Source organism: Anguilla anguilla, chromosome 5, assembly GCF_013347855.1.
Source record: "Anguilla anguilla isolate fAngAng1 chromosome 5, fAngAng1.pri, whole genome shotgun sequence".
Taxonomy (NCBI): Eukaryota; Metazoa; Chordata; class Actinopteri; order Anguilliformes; family Anguillidae; genus Anguilla; species Anguilla anguilla.
Genome location: NC_049205.1, coordinates 40,622,200 through 40,646,509, shown reverse-complemented (window position 1 = coordinate 40,646,509; position 24,310 = coordinate 40,622,200). Strand labels below are relative to the sequence as shown.

The following is a 24,310-nucleotide window of genomic DNA, read 5'->3' as shown; positions in this document are numbered from 1 at the left end:
TGTTGTGCATATATATCTGACACCAGAGCACAGAATCATATGTGGCAGCTCACTCTAACGGTCCCAGTGGCGGCTCACTCTAGTGGTCCCTCCTCACAGTTTCCAGTCCGAGGCGCAACATTTCCACAATCCCATGTGACGTAAACAGGAAATGCCCCCGCAAGCAGGGATGTGAGAATGTCACAGAGATTGAAGCAGACAGGGAGATCCCAGAAATCCCTGCTGTTCGCCTGCAAGCACTGTGATGCCAGCTGAAACCCCCCCACCACCACCATGCTCCGCTACTCTTGCATCACCAGCAGTAGCGCTGGGCAGGAGCTTTGGCAGTGTTTCAGCAGGCACGGTCTGAAGGGGGGTATCTGTATTCTGCTGCATAAGGAACACCAGGTGTAGCGCTGTTTTTGGTTCTGGTACCATTTTTACGTTTCAAGGGGAGTCATACGTTCTTGCTCAGGAATGCTCAGTGAGCCACAGGAAGGAGGACCCTGGGGGGAATGCTCTCCAGTCGGTGTTTAAGTACACAGCAGGGACACACCCCCTCACCACAATCTCCCAATCGCTTCATCTTTCTGAAGGAACTGTTCTTCTGAGAATGTTTTTGTACTCCTCCGTCCCCACCAAAGAGCACCCAAAAGGCTTCTAATTTTGGATTTACACCAAGCACTGTGGAGACCTTCAGTTAATAAAAGCAGCCGAGAGAGAGAGAGGAGGAAAGGGGGGGGGTAGAAAGACAGGAGAGAGAGTCAGAGAGAAAACAAGGTAGGAGAGAGAGTGAGATAGAGATAGAGAGTGAGAGAAAGAGCAAAAGAGAGCGAGAGAGAGAGAGAGAGAGGGCTAGGCCAGTTGTAACGATTCCAAAGATTGCAGCCTGATATTAGAGCACGTTGCTCTGCCTGGCGCTCTTTGCTCCCGACCTGATGCTTTGGGAGCTGAATCAAAAGTGATTGCTGGTTGCTGGGTTCTCACAGTCGCTGCTACTGTGCATCAGGACAGAGAGTGGGGGGGGGGGGAGCTTGAGCATGGGGGAGCTCCTCTGTCCTCACAGCCCTACGCTGTATCTGACCTGGCTGTGCAGTGCGTGATCATCTGCCAGTGAGAGTTACTTCAAAAAATGACTACAAGCTAAAGCAACAATGGGAATACAGCATGGAGAGTGATATAGATTTTTACAAGCATTTCACTTGGCTTAAAAAGGTAAGCATGGTTTTTCTGAGATATATTAGTGTTGTCCCCCAGATATTTTTAGTGATGGTTACTTTTTGTTTTTGCAAGACATTATGTTAGACACTTTCCCACATGGTTTTTTATAGTTCTCATGAGAATATCATTTTGTGGTTAGTACAGGGGGTCAAAGTTCAGCTGGTTTTCCTCAAAGATTTGCTGGTATCTGGATTTAAAAAGAGCTTTGTTCTCACACAGTGTTTACTGTGCTCCACTTCCAGGCAGATATTTATGAAGCTTTATTTGCAATGGGGTAAGTCATCATCCAGTCCAGTTAGTTTTTGCTCCTGACACCAAATTATAATTTAAAAAGTAATTGCTAATGTTACATGTTTTTTTTTCTTCAACGGACTCTTTTCAACTGAAATTCTTGTGCTGTAGCCTCTGTGTTCACTATCTTGTGATACTGATACTACATGAAAACAACAAGGTTCATTGTGCTGTGCTGGGAAAAGCTGCTGTAGAACGCTTGAACTTCAGTCCATAAATATATTAGGAGAGAGGCACTAAAACACTGTATGGTGTATCCATGATTATTGGAAAACCAAAGGAAAAACAGAATAAATGTCACACTTGTACCTGTTGAGAATTCTCCAGAAATGTGATTGATTCATCGCTCTTTGTGGTTAATGTTTTGACAAGGAACACGTTGAATAGGAATGAGAAGGCTGTGTTCAAACTAGCATGGGTGACAGGTTAGAGCAAGCCAAATGGTGGGAGATCTACGTTCAGAGAAAGCTGTAACTGTAGACATACTGCTGGAATATTACAGGATGGAAATATTTTTGAAATTGTTTTATTGTGGTTACGCAGCTGACTTTATGACATGGAGAATGCTGGGAAACCCAAGTGGGGGAGATAACCCTGTACCCCTTGAAATGGAAAATTGCCTTTTGCCTACAAATGCTGTTTAAGTTTAATAAATAAACTTTAATAATGGGCTACTTGACCTGAAATGAAATGCACAGGTAAAGCTCTCCAGTTGAAAAGGGGGTACTGCTCACAGTCACAGGGCCACCAGATGTTGCCTCCCAATTATTGTGAAATAGTGCTTGCCTCACCCATTTATTACTTCACATTCTTGGCTGTGACACCTGTAATAATTGCCATGTGAATCATTGTTATTCCCTGTGCGAATGCACAGCTCTAAGGGTCTTCTGGGCATTTTGTTAGGGCCAAAATAAGGGCATTCCAGCGTTCCCGAGTCTCCATGAATCAGAGAATGGGGCCTCTGTGGTTTCTGCTAATTGTTTCGGTTAACGGTCTGTGTCACAGTCCACAGTGTGCTTTAAAAGCGGTGTATTGTTAGTTTCTTGAACATCGCAATGGGAGAGAGAAAATCGGAATTCCTTCGTGTGGTTTTGCAACATAGGCTCAGACCAACTGTGATTTTTGCTTTTGTGAATGATAACCAGTATTAATGCAATATTGAGGGTTTTATAATTGCATTTTCATACATTGGAAATTCCAAGGTCAAGTGGCATTAATAGTGTGATCGCTGCACAGTAAATGGAATTGAAGTGTATATACATGTGCTTATTGTGGCACCGTATTGTAATTTCAATCTCATTTTAACTTCTAGTTAACTTTTGCACATTTGTGAGTGCTCTACTGAATGGTACCAATGCTGTGGTAAGGGCACTCATGCCAGTACTTGGAACAAGTTCATTTTCCAATAATAAATAATAAAAAAATTAAGGAAAAAAAAACTTTTGGTCAATGCGGAACTTAACTTTGAAGTGTTGACTGCATTTCTGCTTTGATTGATTGAATATTTTGAAAGAAAATATTTTCCCCATATGCTATAGCAGGAGAAAGCCTGAACCATGTCTGGTTCCTTTTTTAATATAACAGCCCACAGTAGTGGTCACCTCTGTGCTCAGTAAAGACCACTGTGGATTTTCTTTTTCCGTCTATTTCCTAACTAACTTTGAGTCAGGACTACTTATAGTAACCTCCGATGGGTCTATATTTTCTTTTGCTGCCTTTTTAGTTAATTGCCATTCCAAACAAAATACAACATGTCTTATGTGGTGACCAGCAAAGGTTCAATGGATTTCTTAAATGCCTATACATAACTGTTAACTGTCTTGCCGTGCACGGAAGACATCGGGTTCTGGTGAGTAGCTTGGCTCTATGGCAATTTCAAAAACGCCTTTCACGCTGCTGTCACATTAAACTAGTTTCCCAGAAATACAGACAGAAAAAAAGCCCATGAGAGGTCCACCAGCAGGATAAAGCCCAGGCATGACAAGTGACATTTTTAATCTTTCCAGCTGTTCCCACTCTTAAAAGGGATGATCATGTATGACAAGCAGCATTCTGTTGATGCTACGAAGAAAACCCCTGACAGGCTATGCTTATTTACATGATAAGACCCTTCTGTATTTTACTCAACAGTTATTTTGCATTGACAAATCCAAGACCCTGCTAAGAAATCTGGATATTAACATCCTTTAAAGAGCTTTAAGTGCTCTGCCATATCATGTAATTTCTACAACTGCATGTCCCTTTGCTTCTGAAGTAGCAGAAATCTGCATTTTGTGGAAGTTTTCACTTTGAATTTTTTTAGTGTGAACTGACGACAGTAAGCTGGGCATGGCTTTATGCTTCAGTGATGATGACCCCTACTTAAGTCAACCATAACATAAACGGCCTTTTTTCACTTTTATCACTTTCATTGACATCACATAAATGTATCACTTTTTGGAGGTTAATCCATGTTTGCTGTCAGTGAAGTTACGTTGCTGCGTTGTCACAAAAAAAAAAAAAACAGCACAAATGTTGCAAATAAAGTTTGATTAACTGGAATGGAGTGCATGGTTTGCAGTTTTCTGGTTAAAATTTTGAAAGCTACTGCCGAGAAAACGCGTTGAGTTTGCTGTCATTTATGATTAGTCATGGTTGGTAAAGTGAAGTATTTGATTGCAAATGAGTGTCTGTCACAGACAAGTCAGTGAGCAGATGTTGACAAAAAAATTGTTGTGGGAAACACTGGAGACCTTTGTGGCCAACAAGCAAATGAGGGAAATGTTTCACAGGTCACCGTTAAAGCAATCAGACTGGAACTTAATGCAGCTCGTGTCGCATTTAGTTAACATTCCAGCTATTTTTGTGCGCAAAATTGTACCTATAGGCTCCTCAGGACACACTATGTAGTTATGTTCCAGTGCAAAAGTTTGCATTGAGTGGTAGTTCCATCTTTGTTTCTGTAATATGCATGATATTTTGGTTCTATTAATGTTGCACGGCATAACTGCGGAACTGTGTTAGTGCAGCTCAACCCTCCTGTTGAGCACTAATTTCTTTGGTATCAGTTCTAAATTTACTACACACAGCTTTTCATAGTAGATTGTTGACCTGTTGGATCAGCTAAGTTCCTGCCTGCAGTTTGGGCAGGCTTATCCTCAAAAACAGTGCTTTTCTGGTCAGATTTTATATTGGTGAGGATACAGAAAAACCTAGAAAGAGCAAGGCTACTTCAGCCTTAACTGAGCAGTTTCTCGAATAAAAAATAATGATGTGTCAAAATGTATTAATGTGTCAACAGATCGTATCGCCACAAGTTGCTGTGCAAGTTATTCTCAGTTTCGAATAGCCTTTGGACATGAGAGCATTAAGTAAAGCCAGATTGTTTTTCTTTTTTTTTTTTCTCAGCAGCACACTACACAGCACTAAGCATATGGAGAGCCCTGTTTTTCAGCTAAAAGACATTCAAGACTCCAAAGATTATAAAATACAGAACTGAAGTAATTCAGGCTTAACTGCTACCTTTGTTGAATTGCAAAGATCAGTATTCTTGTTTTTCCTCTGTGTGTCTGCTCTCTTTTTAAAATATATTGTACTCCTGGCATAAATGCCGTTTGCAGAATCTCTCAGTGTACACAGTGAATGGGGCTCGTTGATTCTCTTTTTTGATGGTTGTACTCTGCCTTTGTTTCTCTGCAGGTAAACCTCCAGGTGCCAGTGAACAATGAGACATATCAAGACCGCCTGTCACGTTTAGAGGGTGACAAAGAGTCGCTGGTGCTTCAGGTGAGGTGTTTCCGGCTGTTTGTCCTCTGCTATGTTGTTCATTGTGTGTGTGGAGAGTCTGGACACTCTGAAACCTCCACAAAATATTACACACCTCCCAAAAAAGCATTTACGTATGACAGTTTCTTTAATGGTAACCACGGCTAACACATTATTTGCCCAAAATAAAACACTGTGAAGAACAAGGACGAGACACATACAGCACCAGTCAAAGCCTCCTAAGTACTTAATATCAAAACAAAGAACGTCAAACAGCACAAACATACAAAACTGGGGACAGGTACAAAGGCTGCTTTTATGTGGTATGTGCAGTGACAGTGAAAGGCTCCATTTTACTCTTGCACATTGTAATTGTGAATCAAACATATCTGGGCAAGTATGAGTCCTGCGATTTATCATAAGAATCTGAGCCATGCAATTTGTCAGGTGTCTCACAGTTTTATCTGTAGATATTTGTAATAGCTGGGGCAGTATTATGTTACAGCAGAGGTGGGAAATTCCGATTCTGGTGGGCCGGTGTGTATACTAGTTTTTGTTTCTACCTAGTTGCACCTAGTACTTTACACACCGACACTGGTAGGTAAAAGCCTACTTCTACATGACAGATGTGGCTGGGCACCAGGTAAAATGAAATAAGCTTTTCACCTTTGGGTGGCAGTGCATGGCTTTTTTTGTGGTGGCACAGCTTAATTGGATTTTTGTTTTTCTTTACTGTAGGACTAATGTGATATATCAAATGGAGACAGGATACTCAGATTTAGAACACACAAAAAATGTTATTTAGTGTTTATTTCCCCTTTAAGGCCATAAGTTGGCATGAAAACTAGAAACAGATATGGCCCTCATTGCCCACCTCTGCTCTATAGTTACTGTAATCTGAATGACACGTATCTATTTGGCTTATGCTGTTTTGACTTCTATTAAGAGGTTGTACAAGATTTTTGGATTTTGGGCAAAAGCTTGTTGTCCTTATTCACTCAGCAGCACATTACTCCAGCCTTTCTTAAAACCTCTCCAGATTGGTGGGGCCAGCTATGTGCTGAGTAAGTCATAAGATGATTGGTTATGGCTTCCCTGCAGGTGGTTTGGTTTACCTTTTGACCTGCTTTACACCACATTGACCTGAACCAACTGGAATCTCAGAGCATGACACAAATTCAATTAATTTTTTTCCAGTGAATAGTGTGTCCTCATCAGAAGTACAGTGGAAAAGTTAGTGCAACAAAGAGCCAGTGTGAAACTATGCTCGGGCAGTTGGGTGAGCTTCTCTATGAAGGTGCGGCATATTGGCACGTTTCCCAAGACAGGACCGTGGGACAGGATGGGAGGGGAGGAGAGGGGGGGTGGCTATCTGGTCGTTGAGCCTGTCCTTCTTGCCCGGCAGGTGAGCGTGCTCACAGAGCAGGTGGAGGCTCAGGGGGAGAAGATTCGGGACCTGGAGAGCTCTCTGGATGAGCACCAACACAAGCTCAGCTCCACTGAGGAAATGCTACAGCAGGTAAGAGCTTTACTCCACTTTTATATCACATGAAATGAACTTGATCTGTAAATGACAACAGGCCTGTATTTCTGTCCTTGTTAGTATTTTTGTTTGTATGTGTATGTACTTACTGTTGTAGAATAGGGAGACGTGGGGAAAAATAAGGTGGAACCATACATTTCCACTCACTGTGAGAACATGAATGAAATGAAATCAGCTGAATTTTGCATGAAATAAGAGTATACACAGAGTCATTGATAAACTAAGGTGTGGTTTCCTTCATAATGGCGCTGTTGTAATTTAGCTCCATGCCCTTAGACTTGACTTTGTGTCCTGTTTTTACTGTGCCATATTGACATTGACATTGTGCTGGTGTTTACAGCATACTGGCTGTGTATTCACATATCCTTAACGTAGAGAACTTGCATGTGGACAAGTGCCTGTGTGCGGTGTACGTGGTCATGTGCTGCAGACAAGAGGAAGTTCAATTATGAAACGCGTGCACAGAGTAGTTTCACTTTTCTTTCTCACAAGGTTACTCTAAACCTAAAGTCTGTGAGGTTTTTACAGAGAGAAAAGCAAGACTTTTCCCTTTCTTCCCTGGCTGAATTCAGACCTCATAAATGAAACTGATAATCATCCCATAAACAACCTCAGAAGTTTTCTTCAGGTTAATGAATGCCTGGATTTGTAATATTTGTCCTTAACCTTGGAAAAGTAAATGAAAACAAGTGATTTATTTCCTGCTTCACTAAAAAAATAAGAAACTTTATGTACTTGGTCATATCTTTTCAATGCTATAGATGAACTGTCAGAAGAGCAGTGCAGAGACATCAACAGCATTGTCTGTCACCGTGTCTTGACCTGGATGTGAAATAACGCATTTGCACCACATTTAGAATCAAACACATTCTGTGTCTTGATTTTGAGAAAGTTCAGCTCCTTTTTCCCAACCAAAAGGATCTTAAGGCTCTGCCTTTTTCACTGAGGAACACTAGAGTTGTGGTGCCAAATTGTTGTCTGATTGTTGAATTTCAGCTTAGAGATCTGTTCAGGATCCTAATGCTGGGCTAAGTCAGTTTGATGAAGTTATCTGTACTGGCTTCAGACACATCACTGAGGAATGTACCATGCGGGTTGGTCCCACAACAGCGGGGTAGAATTTACTGTGCAAGGGTGTATAAAACACACTATATGATCTGGATACCCCTTGGTCTGGGGCTGTTTTTTGTGGTTTGGGCTAGGCCCCCTAGTTTCAGTGAAGGCATATCTTAATGCCACAGCATACAATCACCATCTAGACGATTCTGTGCTTTCCCAACAGCTTGGGGGAGGTCCTTTCCTGTTTCAGCATGACAGTGCCCCTGAGCACACAATGAGGTCTATATAGAAATGGTTTTGGAGAGAGCAGTGTGGAACACCTTGCCTGGCCTGCACAGAGCCCTCAACCGCATCCAGCATCTTTGGGATCAGTTGGAATGCCAACTGAAGGCAAGGTCTACAGGCCTAATGCTCACAAATAAAGATTTCATTTTGAATATAAATATATAGTGAATATTTGAATATTAAGTATAAATTAAAATTAAGTTAAGTTCTTATGTCTTCAGTTAGAAGACAGGATGCATTAATCTGCAATAAAAAAAATCCCTTGCTACCTCAATAAATCTCAGTTTAAGAAGATTTGAATAACACGGGCACTGCAAACCTCAACATATTCTTGTTTTACAGTAAAATATTTCAGTAGACACAACAGGAAAATGATAAAAAAGACATATTCTAAATGGGAAACAAAGGCAGTTCTGTTTTCCTGTGGAAGCTGCTTGTTAGATTTCACATTACAGGCCTCCGGCATATGTACAGCAGAGGGTTTCTTATACGGCTACAAATAACTGTATTTGTTTTCCCAGTGTAGGTTTATTTCTTTGGCAGGCTCGTGGCCAGACTTTGCCCTTTGTCCACGTCCACACTGAGAACTATATTTGTGCACCACAACATCACTGTGTTGTTTTCTTACATAAGTTTGCCCCATGATTATCTGTTTAGCTGGTTTTTTTTGTTTGTTTTTTTTTGCCTAAACCAAGCATGAACAGTTTAGTAGCCTATCTATGGGTTTCTGCAGGAGTTAACAGGGGAAAAATTATAATATTAGCTTTAATAACTGTACAAAGTAAAGCCTCTTACACCCAGGTTTGAAAGAAATCCTGAACACAACTGGTTGTTTGATTCAGTATTCAAGGAGGAAGTCCAGGGCAATGGGTTCCAGGTTTCCATGACAGCCAACATACTTGGTGGCATAGTCATGTGTCAGTATTTCAGAGTAGTGTAATATATATATATATATATATATATATATATATATATATAGTGCAGTCTAAGTATTTTGACAGTGACACAAATGTAGTTCTTTTTTTTCTGTATTCCAGCATGTTGGATTTGAAATGAAACAATGATGAGATCAAAGTGCAGACTTGGATTTAATTTGCACCCACATTAGGTGAACCTTGTGGGAATTTCAGCTGTATTTTATACATAGTCCACCATTTTGGAGGCCACAAGTAATTGGACAATTAGTGCTGCTCAGCTGTTTCTTGGCCAGTTGAGTGTTTTTGCATCATTAGTTCATGCACAAGAAAGTTATTCTAGGTGTGGAATTATTATTTGGAGTCTGTTACTGTTATCTGTGCATGAGGGCCAAAGAAGTCCCAGTGCCAGTAGAGCAGGCCATCATGGAGTGGAAAAATATGAATAAATCCATCAGAGACAGAGCCAAAACTCAGGATTGTTAAAACCCACTGTTTGGTACATTGTTAAGAAGCAAAAACTGATGAGCTCAGCAATAGCAAACAACCTGGTAGACAACGGAAGACCATATAAGTGGATGACCGAAGAACACTTTCAAAAAAAGGAAGGAAAACCATTTTTAACTGTTAAACAGATCAAGAACACTCTCCAGGATGTACACATAGATGTGTGAAAGACTAAAATGAAGAGAAGACTACACCAGCATAACCAGCGTTCTGGTTCACTACAAGATACAAACCACTGGTAAGCATCAAGAACTGAAAGACCAGATTAGAGTTTGCTAAAAACATTAAAAACCTTTAGAGTTTTGCAACAAAGTCGTATGGACAGATGAGATGAGTATTAACCTGTACCAACATGTTCTTGACTGGCTATGTCAATCACCGGACCTGAATCCAATTGAACATGTGTTTTACTTGCTGCAGACAAGACTGAAGGCAAAAACGAAATGAACAGGAAATGGCTGTAGTACAGGCCTGACAAAGAATCACTGGGGAAGATACCCAGCGTCTGGTGTTATCATGTTTCACAGACTTCAGGAAGTCATTGAATGCAAATCATTTGCAACCAAATACTAAGTACAATGGCTTTGTTTAAAATGATTTTCAATTGGCCAGTTACTTTTGGTGGGTGGGGGGGGGGGGTGGCTATGTATAAAAAGGGCTGTAATTCCTACATGGATGGCTGAGTATGGATGTAAATACCCTTAAAATAAAACTGACATCCTGCACTTTAACCTCATATTCATTGTTTTGTTTCAAATTCAATGAGTACAGCCAAAACAACAAAAATAGTGTTACTGTCCAAATACTTACGGACGGCACTGTGTGTAAACACGCACACACACACGCAATTTTTAAATCATTTTTGGAATGTGGGTGGTTTGTGATACGCTGGGCTTTGGGCATAGTGCCCTTTCCTGGTTCCCTGCCCGTGTGAACAGGTGGAATCAATCCCAGAATTCCACCTGCAATTGTTCAGCGTGGTCGGACACGCCTCTGGCTCCAGAAAGATTCCTATTTCAAAAGCACGAGATGCCTGACCGAATTCTCCCCTCACCACACAACACTATGAGCAAGCTGTGAGCCATCTCTCACTGTTTGATGTGCGCTGCAAGTATAGGATCCTGTGGCATATGGCCAGATGCATAGCCTAGGCAAGCAAAATGATTACTGCTATACTACTCTGACTGCAAAATAAGGTAGGATATATCCTCTTAGCATCCATATCTATTTGTTCACTCAAATTCAAAGAAGGATTCTTTTCTGATTGATGTTCATTGAAAGAATTCTTTCAAATGCTTGACTCAACACTTCTACAGTATTACTTTAACTGGAAATAATGTTACTGCCACGTAGCAAATTGAATGGCAATCTGTGGCAATGCTGAAGAATCGCAGTTTACTGTTTCCTTGAAGTAATCATGTTTTCAGCTGTTTTTCTTTTTCTGATGACATGGCTTATATTTTCCCCTTGCAATCTCTACGATGCTCAGATAATGTCTTGTTTTAAAACTGGTAAGCTGGACGTGGCTCTTCCAAATATGGATTTATGCCAAATAAATCCTTCCCTGCGAGCAATATTCTAAATTCATAACTGATAATCATTAATAGCTGTTTTAGTAAAGTGACATACCTCTAACTCTGAGTTCAGATAAAGAAAGCCTGCAAGAAGCTTGTGCTACTGGCAAGTCAGTGAGAGTTTTTGGCTTGACAGGACTTCAGTGTGTCTGATGTATAGGCCTTGTGCAAAACAAAAGCCACCTGTTCTACCTTGGACACACGTTCCCTCTCCTGGGATTTCTCACCCTGTTGCAGTATCTTGCCACTGGCCTCGGAATCTGGGGCGTGCCCTGCAGGCTCCGCCTCCCCCATTCCCGTGTCGACCAGTGACCGAAAGCATAAAAATAGAGCACGTATCTGTATATATTTAGCAGTGGCAGATCCGGCTGAAAACACTGGGTCAGGGGAAGGGGGGAGGGGGGTGGTTTGTGGCAACCAGCAGTATGTGACATCACTTGGTCACTTTGTTTTTGTGTGTGTGCATGTGTGTGTGTGTGCGCACATATGATTGTGTGTGTGTGTGTGTGCCCCAGGAGCTGTTTAGTCGGACGTCACTGGAGACCGAGAAGCTGGATCTTATGGATGAGGTTTCCCATCTGAAGTTGAAGCTTGTAGGCATGGAGGATCAACCCAGCGAAGGGGACAGCAAGCAGCACAAAGCTGAGGTGCGGATCAGGGGTTGGGCTGGGGGCAGTGTCATTCAGCCGCTAAGGGTAAACACCCAGAAGGCTTCGCTTCCACGGGAACGGAACCTCGCCATTTGCTGGATAGGGTAAACAGGCACCAGAAAGGGAGAGAGGGAACTTGTGTTCTTTTAAGGTCTGGAGGGAAGGGCCTGGTGTGGCCCCAAGCCCAGGGTCCCGCTTCTGGTAGGATCTGACTTTAATGTGTGTCTTGTGTAAGATAAAACCAGCCTAGAACGACCGAGGGCGGCCGACGCATACAAAAATAACATTACAACAGCCACAGGCCTGCCATCAGAAGCTAACCACATTGACCAGATAAAACTCTCCATTGTCCTATTTGTTAAGTTGTTTTCTTGGAAAGCAAGAGGATGTAGCACATGCTGTTTTGTGTAGTTATACAGAAGTTGTATATGAAGTAGTGCATGTAAACAGTCAGTCACGCACAGTTCCCCTTGTCTGGACACCCAAGCTCATTGCGCAATAGGCAATATATATGTCTCGTAGCAATGAAAACAGAGTTAGATCAGTGAGCATTACACCATACAGTAGTACAGTTACAGCATAAGCTGTACTGGTGAAAACACCAAACTCTACTGGTGTGAATGAATGAATATGTTGAAAGAGGGATTTGCGCTCACTACATTCAGAATGTTACAAGTTTACGTTTTCATTGGATTTTCATACAGCGCATATCTGCGAATAGATTGCACTGTGATTCAAATATAATGCAGCCCTGCTCTCACACATTTCTGAATGGGGGAGGCACCACTAATCAAGCTCTCTACACAAGGTATTATATTATAGGACAAATAGGATCAGGTGACCACTAAGGCAAATCACCTCCAGTTATTATCTGATTTATTGTGCTTTTATTAACTCTTAACAAAACCCTTAAACCCTTATTACTGGTCCTACCTGCTTATTCTTTTGGATTTCTTTTGTCTGTAATACTATGTGTGATCTGAATATGTGATAAATACAGTATTTGATGACAATAGGTATAGTGTAGCATATTCTTGAAAAGACTTTGCACTTCTGATCAAGCTTCTCTAAATATCCAGCCCAATACATTAATTATATGATAATGGTCTGGTATATAAATTGCTATGGTAAAGGAGCAATATGAAAATTATTATTTTGTTTACAAAATAACAATATTTTTGTGACCATTTCTGATAGCAGATGCAGGTTTAACACTCAGTTAATAGGGTTAAACAACTAGGAGAATAATATGCTGTAAGAACCTTCCAATGAAGCACTTAATCTAAGTATCTAGAAATGGGAATTGCCTTTTATAACAAAATAACTTGTAGACATCTTAATGAGATGTAATCATAGGGCCTAATTATTGTCATAGGGCCTAAATATGCAACACAGTTACTCAGTTCTGATCAATTCTTAACAAACACTCTTCCAATTTCCACATCAGCTCCAACTCTATCACTGAAAGAGCCCATTGTGCGGTTTTATAAATGTGTTTAAAATCAACTGTTCTGAACGGGCTCTGTTATGTGTAATTTTTATGTATAAAAAGATTATTTGCAGCTCTGTCGGCCTTTAGCTTTGTCAACAAGGCATTGGATTTATCTGTCAGTCTGGTTACCATCCAAAATTGGCACTTTATTGTTCAGTTCAGCAGGGCCAAAGTCAGAACAGTACTATTTTAATTTTGCAACTTTAGCTCTACATACCCTCCCTAATACTCAGAAGTTTGCAATGTTATTATTTGCTGTGACTTTTCTGAGAAATGTGTTCATGCCTCAAAATGGTTTGTGAACATTTGGTTTGTAAAAATTGTGATTTTACTCTTGACAAATGAAAAACATCGCCTTGTCAACCCATTTTCCTCATTTCTATTATTGATTAGTCAAGATGTTTTACTTGTTTTCTGTAAAACCACGAACACTGGCCAGGGTTTATCAAGCAATATAACAAAGGATCATGGGCAGAGGCATGTTAGGATGATTGTTTACTGAGTGTGATTGTCTGTTCAGCTCACAACAACTCTTAATGACAGCTTTTTTATATCCTAGCGTGCTTCCAAGTATTTTTTTTTGGTTTGACAAGTTGAGAGTAGTGAAAAGACTAAGGTGGCATAGCTGTAATTTAAAAGCAGCACATATTCCATACAATACTCAGACAGACAAATGAGAATTAGATGAGTGTCTTCTTTGGGTTTACATTACTATATGTCATGAAAGATAGTTGATCGATTTAACTCACTGTGTTCCAATAATCCCTTTTGTCAACTCTGTCAGTTTGTATGTGGCATGTGAACCACATCAGAATGTAATGGAAACAGCCTTGCTTTACAGGCTGTGGATATACAGACAGCCCTCTTACAGTAACTTTGCAAGGTTAGATTGGGGATTCAAGAAGGAATCAGGAAATTTCCTGTTCATACTTGATGGAGCTGAATTGACAGTTACTGAAAGGCAGCTTCCTATATGAAAAATGAGCACAATTAAAATCTTTCCGTTGACTATCCTCATCAACATTCAGTTTCATAAAAGAGAAGTCACATTTAAAAACAATGATATTTCTTATTTTGTAATTTAATATGCAGATATTATTTAATATGGAGTGCACAGAATTTCCTGGTCCCCCTGTCCTCGTACTGTAAATCCAAACGGCCTTCAAAGACATAACACGCATTATGGTATGGTACTATGATATCTGAGCCCTCTCTCTGCATTGTTTCATTCACAAACACTGCTCCATTGCTTAACAGCTGCAGAGATCCCTTTGAGGTTAAAGAGAAACAGGAATTTGTTATGAACATTCCATACATAAACTTACTTTCACCAAAGAAATAACCTTTGCTTAGAACCACTAAACAGTCAGCTATATATATATATAGGTGCGGACGTGTTCCTGGTCATCTGGCATAACATTTGCGGTGAATTCCATTGGAGTTTGCTTAGCCCACCGTCACACAGGCATTTCAGGCATTTCAGCTAAAACATGTATACACAGATGGACTATTGTTCACTTAAATATATGATTCATTGATGTTAATTATATGGCATTTTTTATATACAGGCATGTGCTGCATTAACTGTAAGTGAAACAATTCATTACAAATATGTCTATTGTTTTATATAATAATAAATGTATGGAGAAACCCCTATTCATGCAATGTGGATGTAATGCATAACACCATTTCTCCGATAAAGGCAGTTTGCCAAAATGTTTAAAATATTTGCCTTAAAGTTGAGTAGGGACATTTTTGTTTTGTTGCTACTGAATTATTTTGATCTTGTAATCCTTTAAACTTAAAGAAGCACAACCCACTTCTTTTAAAAATGTATTACAAACAAGCCTACATAATATGCAACACATTTTTGCAGTTGTGAAGATTTTACATTTCTTAGACACATGTGTCTAAGCTCCTGCTTAGCCACATTTTGCCCTGAAATTACCCAGCAAGAGTCAAGCTCTACTTTAGCTGAAAGACAAATGTGCGCACAACAGAACTTCTCAAACTGGATTAGAAGGCCAGCGGCTTATTACCTCGGTGTTTGTTTCTCAGGTGCAACATTTTATTGAGCGCAGATTAGTGGGAGCAGCACTGGCATCCATCATCCTTGTGTCTGTTTTTCTGATGCATAAACATGACATAAAATATGACATTCACATGCTACTGCATGCCAGAGTATATCTTGGGAATGATGAGAAACGAAAAAATAGTGTTGGAGGCGTGCACGCACGCATACGTAAACACAAACACGCACATTCCCACGCATGCACACATACCCATGCACCACATACCCTCACGCACACACAGTCAGAGACACATACAGTACACACTCTCTCACACACACACACATCACCACCCAGACATGTCTCTACTTGCATTATTTCCAGTGAATTCAAATTATACCCCCTTTTTCTCTTTGAGGTGATCTGATATTTATGTAATCTGTGTCTTTCCCTCCCCCAGTGCGTAGTCAATCTGATCAGTGAGCTCCAGGAGCAGATGTGTAAGTTTCAGCTGGAGATCAGTAGCAGGATCCAGGAGAAAAGGGCCCTGGAAAAGCAGGCAACTGACAGTAGCCTGCAGGAAGCCCACCAGAGCCCAAGCCCTGACCTCGGCGGCTCTGAGGACCACTGTCGCTGTAGAGGAGAGAACGTAGGCTTACAACCAAACGCTTGCTTCTCCTCTAACCCTAACAATACTTCACCCCCTTCTGGAAACTAACACGCTTACCCTAAGTCACGCTCCCATGTGGCACCCAAACAGCAGGAGATGAAGAAAGGGTTTTTCGGTGTTGGAGTCAAATTTGTATTTGGTCTGCTTGGTCTGAGTGTTTTTTTTGCTTTCTTAGCCAGAGCAGTTTTCTGTGTCAGTGTGGTGTGCCTGCATGTCAGCCGGGGTGGAATTTTTTCATGACTGACTTTTGCTGATGTATTACGCTATTCTTGTGTCATGCGACACAGATTTGACCAAACAAATAGTGAGCTGGAACCTCACCTCTCCAGCAGAGGCTGTGGAGTTGAAGCACATGTGCACATGAGCCTCATGGTCTGACTGTTCTGACTGTTGTTCACTATTTATTTGTGTTCTTTGTTGGGTTCAATAGCTTTTTATTGATGGCTTAAGCCATCAATTGAAGCTTAAGCCATCAATGGCTGCGACTGATCACTGTGTGTGTCACATCTCTCAGGGTGAAGGTGGAGGTGTTTACTTGATGTCTCAGCACTTATGCTTTCTATTCTCTGCATCTTTTGAAAAACTGTCATATTACATTTAGTTTCCACCTTTCCCTTCAAAAGTCTTAAAAATGGCCAAATACCCCCAGCCTCTGAAAGGTTTCCTTTTTTAAAAGTAGTATCTTGTATTGGCTGAGTCTAACAGCAAACATCGCAATCTCCAGGCAACACGTGCCCAGCAACCACAGCTTAACATAATGCATAAAGTGCTTTCCTTTTCAGACAGCAACACATTTGTATTGAACTTAATCTGGATGGTGGAACTAGGCTGTGTTTAAGGCATCCACAGTGTTCTGTTTGCAGACTTGATTTGAAAATTGGATACTGTACATTAAGGTTGTGTCTCACTTGTGTTTTTCATTTAACAGGGCCTTTTGACAGAGTTAAAAGTGCTGAAGTGTAAAGTTAATGAACTGCAAGAGGAGAAATGTCAGTATGAAAAGAAATTGAAGGCAACAAAGGTAAACAAAAAATAATGCTTTTGGATTTTTCAACTATTTTAGCCTCGTTTAGAATTTTGTCACTTAACTCATAGTGCATATTTGCACCTTTCCAGTGTACTAATTATTCACTGTCTTTCTGTTTGCTTGGCTGAATCAGTCATCAACAATACCCATGCTTACCTGTTCTGCCTTTTGTCTTCCAATTTATTTTTGTTTAAGAAAGCCTGTCACTCTGGTCTTTGCTCTGAGTGAAATAGGTCAGAGGTAACCTTTCCTGCTCTCTTTTCAGCCTGCACGCCCACTGCTTTTTCACGCTCTGTTTCCTTCTAGCTCTCTATCTCTTCCTCTCTCCACGTGTGCTACCAGTCGCTAATGACCAAGCTTTCTAGCCTGAAGCTTACCGTAGAGCACACGCAGGTAGAGAGGCAGCACTGGGAGGAACAGTGCAGGACAGCTCAGGTGCATCACTCACTCTGACCCCTCAGTCCCTCTGACCACCAGCCATCACCAGCTCCATCCCTGCCCCTGCTGCCATAACCCCCACCCTGAGGATTTAGGCCAAAAATCCTTCACTTAAACTGATCGTGCCTCTCAGCTGGATTTGTTTTTCGGTTTTCTTGAATAAGAGGAAATTGTTAAACATCCGTCAGGAAGTCATTCTCTCTGGCCTAATTGTATCTCATGTGGCACTGTGTTTTTGTGTTCACATCATATTAGACCTTTGCAATGTTAAGACTTTATTCGATTCTACCCAGGTAGTTCCATCATTGTATACACAAGGCTTCAAATTTTAACTATTGAATAAACTCCATTCGTAAAATCGGGGCATTAAGTTGAGTCACAGATTGTATATAATCTTTACATCACAAACATGTCCTGGTTGCAAACATGGTTATGATTATAATGATTACATGATCTGTGAATCCATACAATTACATTCTTATATATTTTTGCACTGTGAGAAAAACATCACCATGACAAAAAATAAAAAAATAAAAACATCACCCTGACAAAATGATACTCGTTATTAAGGTTGCCTAATTCATGGCTTGATTTACATGAGAGAAATGATCAGATTAATGGGAAGAATTTGACGTTTTCTATTTGAGTCTCACAAACCATCACTGCTCATAAAGTGGAACCTGCTGTAATGGAATCTTGTTCACCCAATCCTATCCAGCATTATTAATTATGTAGCATAATCGCAATACACACAGGCTACTCTGTATATCCGGCTAGTTTTCTGTATATCCAGATCGTTCTGCCTTGAATAATTGTATATCTACAGTGTAGTTACCATTCAGTATAATATAAACATGTTTGTTGTATATTTGAACTTAAAATAAATATTTTAATCAGCAAATTGTATGCAACCTTTTTTTCAAATATCATATATATTTCCTATATTCAGAAGTATGTTTTTACCATATTTGACTTATATTACAACTACATGTGATCTGGTATGTTACAATATAATGAATGTTCAGCTGCTTCAAATATGAAAACCATTGATCATAAATGCAATGGCTTCTAGTGCATGTAAATAGGACAAAAGAAAACTGCAAAGAAAATATGCAGTTGATGTTCATTGGGCGAGACAGTTCACTCTAACCTCCACTGCTTCCAGACATAGAACCAATAAAGGAACTGGGCATGCCTGAGTAGATATCTGTACATTCAGATAATTTCCTCAGGAATAGGGGTCAGTCGTGCAAACAGAGGAAGGCTACAGGTTCAGATCCTTTTTGAGGAACCACTGTTTTCCTGAAATTAAGTATCCAGTTTGTATCCATGATTTATATATTAGTATACTGTTCATGGTATATACACTATGTGGTGAATGCAAGTCACTTATGGGGGCCACATGGGTCTGTTGAGTAACCAAAATGGATTACTGCAGATAATCAGTATTTATTTTGCATTCATCAATAATGGGCAATCTTCTCATAAATATGGATATCAAAATATAGTGAAAAGCAGTAACAGAGATGAGAGTTTCTTGGCCAGTGTATGACTCTTGCCTTTCCTCAGCATAAACTAATCTTCACTACTCTTAGCTATGTTGCATTTTCCTCAGACTGTGAACATTGCCCACATGCATGACACGGAATAATACAATTCATAGAATGCAGTGTCTAAACAGGCAAATTCCATGTCCAGCTTTTACGCAGTAAAAAAAAAAGTTTCACAGGACAGATTGCTTAAATGAGATTCCTTGCTATGCATGTGTTCCATTTCATCTAATGTACTGTACCTTTCCCATTCCACTTTCTAGAGTGCTTTTGCATGCCTCATTTAAAGTTGATGTGCAATGTGATTGTGAGCTGTGTTACTGTATATGCATCTGGTATAGGCAAAGGCAGTCCTGCTTCTTCCGTAAACCTGAATAAATAAGGTGGTCCAAGTTTGAATGTTGGCCAAGATGGTCATTTAAAGTAGTTTAACTAAGGAATTCCCTGCAAATCAAATGGAATGGCATTGGTCACCTCTGAAAACACTCTGTGGCCCCATAGCATAACAATAAGGGCAGACTTTAATGTGAAAGCACTCTGAGTTTTTAATCCTTTTATCCATACCGTACATTCTACTTTTAAGAGGAACATTATATCTTTGTTTTTGTGTTTTGTTGAAAGTAATAGTTTGTGAAAATTGATCTCCTCATAGAAGGGATATTTGAATAAGATCGATTCAGATATTCGGACATTTTGGATGAGTCTCTGTTGTTTAGTATCTCTGACAGATGATGCAGAATAAAAAGTAATTCTGAGCTCGTTCACAGGCAGAAATCTCAGACCTGCAGCAGCTTCTTGCAGAAAAAGATGCCGAAATCGACTGTTTGCAGAGGCAGCTCACAACAGGAGGCCCTGCAACTGCCACCGGTGCGGATAAAGGTAAAATGACCATTTTGTGAATCTGTGTATGTCTCTGATATCCTCTCACACTGGACTGTGCGGTTTGTGGTTTTTAATAACCAAGTGAGAATTTCCCCATCCCTCTAGGGGTCTTTAATAAACCAAGCGACGCCCCCACATTTTGTGATTAGAGCACAGGAAGAATGTTCCACTGTCACATGATCCACTCCGTGGAACAATTCTATCTCACCTAGCAATCTCCCAATGATTCCTGTTGCAATGATTTTCCGTTGTGTCAGGTAAGTATAGTTGAATGAGACAGTATTAACAGAGGAGGCTAAATATTTAATGCAAACACAGATGTGCTCCCAGAAGGCTGCTCATCACTCTCCTGGATTCCGTGAATATTTATTCTGAACCTCTGAAGTGCTAAGCCAAATTTGGCAATTAAACATTTTAATTCAAAATATTCAAACTTACATTTACATTTTTATTGCATCATGTCTCATTTAATGAGCATTCGCAAAAGCACACTTTACTACCTAATTTGTGTGTTGTCTTTTAATTCCTCAAAGCCCTCACGATAGATGAGGTGTTTAAGAGAAGACTGAAAGACAAATGTAAGGCTTCACATTCTCCAGATGCTTCACACAGAGCTTCCATCGCACCATCACACTTGCTAATCTGTCTGAGTACTCTGCCCTGTCCATCACACCCCTTCAATGTGCCTTTACTGGAGAAATTGAAATGGAGGGGGTTTGACTTTAATCTCACTGTAATTTGTATGAATTAAAAATTCCCTTCCCACCTAGTTAGTACCATACAACATTTAGTCTCACACTGTCCAATGAGTTCTGTGAACTTATATGTACAGTAACTGTGCAGTGTCTGGAAGGAAGTTGATTGGTTCCCCAATGCCTGACATGGATATGGGTACTTTTTTACTGTACAGCTGGAATATGCTTAGCATAATGCACCATGTAATTTTCTGATTCTCATCTACTGTCTCTGATACTGGCTTACCTACTGTGCACATGAGTTGGTAAGGTGTGTAACAACCTTGCCTCCATAGGTGTTGCCACTTTAAACCAAGGAGGTTTACATGGAAGAGAGTAAGGAGCAATCCACCATCTATGATCACAGCAGTCAATCAGAGAGAGATAGTCATACAATTCTGTCTGTATATTTTTTGGGAAAATGTCTGATGACTGATGTACAGGGCAGTAATCTCAATCCAGACTGTTAATTTAGCAAATAGCTCATTATGAGCTACTGCTTTGGTTATGAGAAATGAAGTTGAAAAGCAATTGCGCTCCACTGGGTTACCATCTTTAGTTTCAGTTAAATCCATTCTAAGCCTAGTTCCAGCTCTACAGTCATAATCAAATGGCTGTGAGAGAACGTAACCAGGGTGTGATCACCTCTCGTACCTCAACCTCAACACAAACAGAAGCCTTGCAGCTGTAGTGTTCCATTGTGTGACCATGCGTCAAAGCAACACTCTGAGATGTGGAGGAACCGTGCAACCGGGCCCATTACGTCTTGTGTCTGTCAATGAAGATATTGTGTCCTCATATCCTTTTATGTTAATGCCATTAGATTCCTGTCCTCTTGCACCAGCGACGTGTCATTTATTGCATGACTTCCATAAGCATGACTCCAGTCTGTGTAATTCCACATGTAATTCAGTCAGGCTTCAGTCAGCCTCAGAATGTCATGGTTAATGCATGTCGTTAAGAGACGGGGCGATGATCAGCAGTTATTTACCAGCAGCTATAGTAACAGACATTTCTTTTCAGATCAGGAATTGCAAAGGCTGAAAACAGGAATGGAGACATTGTTAGCAGAAAATGAAGAAAAGGTATGGAAACATTACTTAACATTATGTATAACGTCAATGTCCTGGTAATATAAAGGCCACATTTCTATGGATGAATCTGGCAAAGGCTATGCAATATATAATACTCCAATTGAGTTGAATGGATTCTTTTTTTTTTTTTTTTTTTGAATGGATACGCGACCACAGGTCAGAATGTATGTATGCTGACTTGATGAAAGCCTTATAGACACAAAGGAAATGACAGTGTAAACTATTTCATATCAAATTCATCTCCTACCAGTGACCTACGCTGGCACACTGGGATCATTTGCAACATACAAGCCAAGCATTCATGGCTGTTTTGCTCAAAATAAACTGAGGAAATTTACACATACCACATACAGAGCCTGTCCATTGCCAAACTAATATGAATTTAGTGTAAATTAAGCCTGGCCAGATCCAAGCAGGCACCCATTGAAAAGCCTTCTTTGATCTGACCAAAATTCAGCTTTGGATGTAGAGCCTTCCAAGACCCAGATGCCCTCGTCATCACGATTGTTATCTGGTTGCTGCTGCTAATGTGCAGATAACAAATAAATGCAATGATCTACACCATATGCTCAAGATCAAACTGAAAAATCTGTCTTTTTTCAATTGAATATTCCCACAAAAGCTATTTATAGGGTTCTTGTGACAGAAAAATAGAAACAAAATGACTTTTTGTACTTGACTTATTCCTGAATATTCCTCAGGTTTCAGTGAAGCATTCAAAAAGTAGTGTTGTAAAGGTTCAGAACTTTTAAGAGTATTCGCTATGATTAATTCAGGTAATTGTTGAACTTACCAAACTGTGAATAAAAAACAACATTTTTTTGGATGTCAAATTTTAGGAAAAATGTAGATTGAAACCAGGCCAAGAATATTTCTGTGTTGCAGGGTCGCCGTATTGAAGAGCTTACATTCCTTTTAAACCAGTACAGAAAGACAAAAGAAGTCATCTCATCTATTCAAGGTAAGACACTATAATATGAGGATCAAAAAAGGAAATCAACTTAACTTTCTATTCATGCTTTTTACTAATATTGCTTTTTATTGAGTGTATAATTGTATATTGAATAATAGTTTAATTTTGAAGAAGTTTAAAATTTTACCTTACTGAATCATATGACTTTAGTGTCCATCCCAGAACTTGAGCCAGTGACCTTCTGGGTCCCTAGACCATTCCCAACCATGACCTCAGACTGGGGCTGGGATTCAACTAACAATCCTCTTTACCTTTCTTATGGTCAACTGTTCAGGAATGAACTTACCAGATTGTGTTGGTGAAGAAAAAAAGTGACCCTTGCATTTATTTTTAAATCAACTTTAATGATAAATGTTACCCGAATCTAAGCCAAGTAGTCTAACTGCACAGGTAACAGTGTGCATTAAACATAATGATCTGGTGTGAAGCAGAAATGAAGTGTGCTAGACTTTGCTTCTTTGCATTTCCAGTCTCGGGTGCAAGGATTCTCTCCAACTCCAACACGCCACAATCAGAGGTGGGGCCAACTTCTCTCTGTCCTGAATTGTTGAGGTAGACCTGCTCTGTATCTGGGTCTAGATAATTCTCCTGTGTGTCACATTTCCCCCTGTAGATGTCCTCCTGTGGTTCTTCACCTTTAATGGTCTCCTCATCATCCTTTCAAAAGGAGTTAGACTTTAGGTAAGTGTGGAATTGGACTGGCCTATGAGCCACAGTACACATTAAAATCGCCACGCGTCCAGAAGCCCAGATCAGGGATGTAGAATATTCATTCTCGTTGAAATAATGCGAAATGAATTGCAAGTACTTAATTGATTTCCATAAAATCCGTGTTCTTATGGAATTTTGTGGCCTATGCTATAACTATTGTTTGAAACACTAAAAATGAAGATGTTACACCGCCTGAACACAAGAGGGTAACATTTGACAAATAGACTGGGGATCTGAGGTTAACAAAGTTGTTAGTTTGTCTGTAAGCTGGCTGATATCAAATCCAGTTATCAAACTATTAATTGTTTACATCTGTAGCATAATTTATTTTGGCCGTAGTTTAGCATTTCAGAGAGTAACACTCAAGCACTTGTGAAAATCAAATGTATGTTAGAATATCTCACACGTGTGCTGTGTGCAGATTTGAAATAAGCACTGCTGCTCTCTCACCCATCCCAGTTGCAGGAGTGTACAGATGTCTCCTGAGTCTGCGGTCTCCCCTAGCAACACCAGCGTCCAGAACGGACTAAGGTAAGTTTAGCTGATGTTTGTTTATCTTATTTTGCTTGGGCTTTGAGACCCACAAAAGGGGCCCTGGACCGATCACTGATGTTGCTGCCTCATTAGAACATTGCCTGTCTTACTTAGTGTTAAGCAATGACTGTCACGTCAAATTAGACTCGCCCTCCTGCAGATGGTGAAGCACCTTGCTGAGTCTGGGGTTCTTGTGTAGACCTGCCTTTCCATGAAATCAACGCCATTAAACTACTGTAATACAAATTGTATCGTAAAATTTCTGATGTGTATATATATATTTTTTTTTTACTTTGTAGGATACAACCAAATACACTATCAAGTAGTTTGGAGGATTTACGGAGTGGATCAAAGAAGAAGGTTGGACCAGATTTTTTTCTGTTAAATTAAAAAAAGAAAACAAGTGAAAATATTTCACGTCAAACTAAC

General features: G+C 40.1%; 1 protein-coding gene across 8 annotated transcripts in view; it reads left to right on the top strand.

Annotated features, from left to right (window-relative positions):
* Positions 1–24,310, top strand: part of ppfibp2a (PPFIA binding protein 2a) — a 52,627-nt gene that overhangs the window by 20,335 nt on the left and 7,982 nt on the right. For 5 of the 8 annotated variants that reach the window (XM_035417908.1, XM_035417905.1, XM_035417907.1 and 2 more), the window contains 12 exons: positions 5,170–5,256; positions 6,641–6,754; positions 11,633–11,764; positions 15,729–15,917; positions 16,867–16,959; positions 19,721–19,832; positions 21,593–21,654; positions 22,549–22,624; positions 23,107–23,153; positions 23,250–23,317; positions 23,807–23,878; positions 24,181–24,241. In XM_035417908.1, the coding sequence (XP_035273799.1) occupies positions 5,170–5,256; positions 6,641–6,754; positions 11,633–11,764; positions 15,729–15,917; positions 16,867–16,959; positions 19,721–19,832; positions 21,593–21,654; positions 22,549–22,624; positions 23,107–23,153; positions 23,250–23,317; positions 23,807–23,878; positions 24,181–24,241 (1,113 nt within the window). Of the gene's footprint in view, positions 1–813; positions 1,195–1,442; positions 1,475–5,169; positions 5,257–6,640; positions 6,755–11,632; positions 11,765–15,728; positions 15,918–16,866; positions 16,960–19,720; positions 19,833–21,592; positions 21,655–22,548; positions 22,625–23,106; positions 23,154–23,249; positions 23,318–23,806; positions 23,879–24,180; positions 24,242–24,310 lie in introns of those variants that run through there. The other 3 variants (XM_035417913.1, XM_035417911.1, XM_035417909.1) reach the window with 3 other exon arrangements.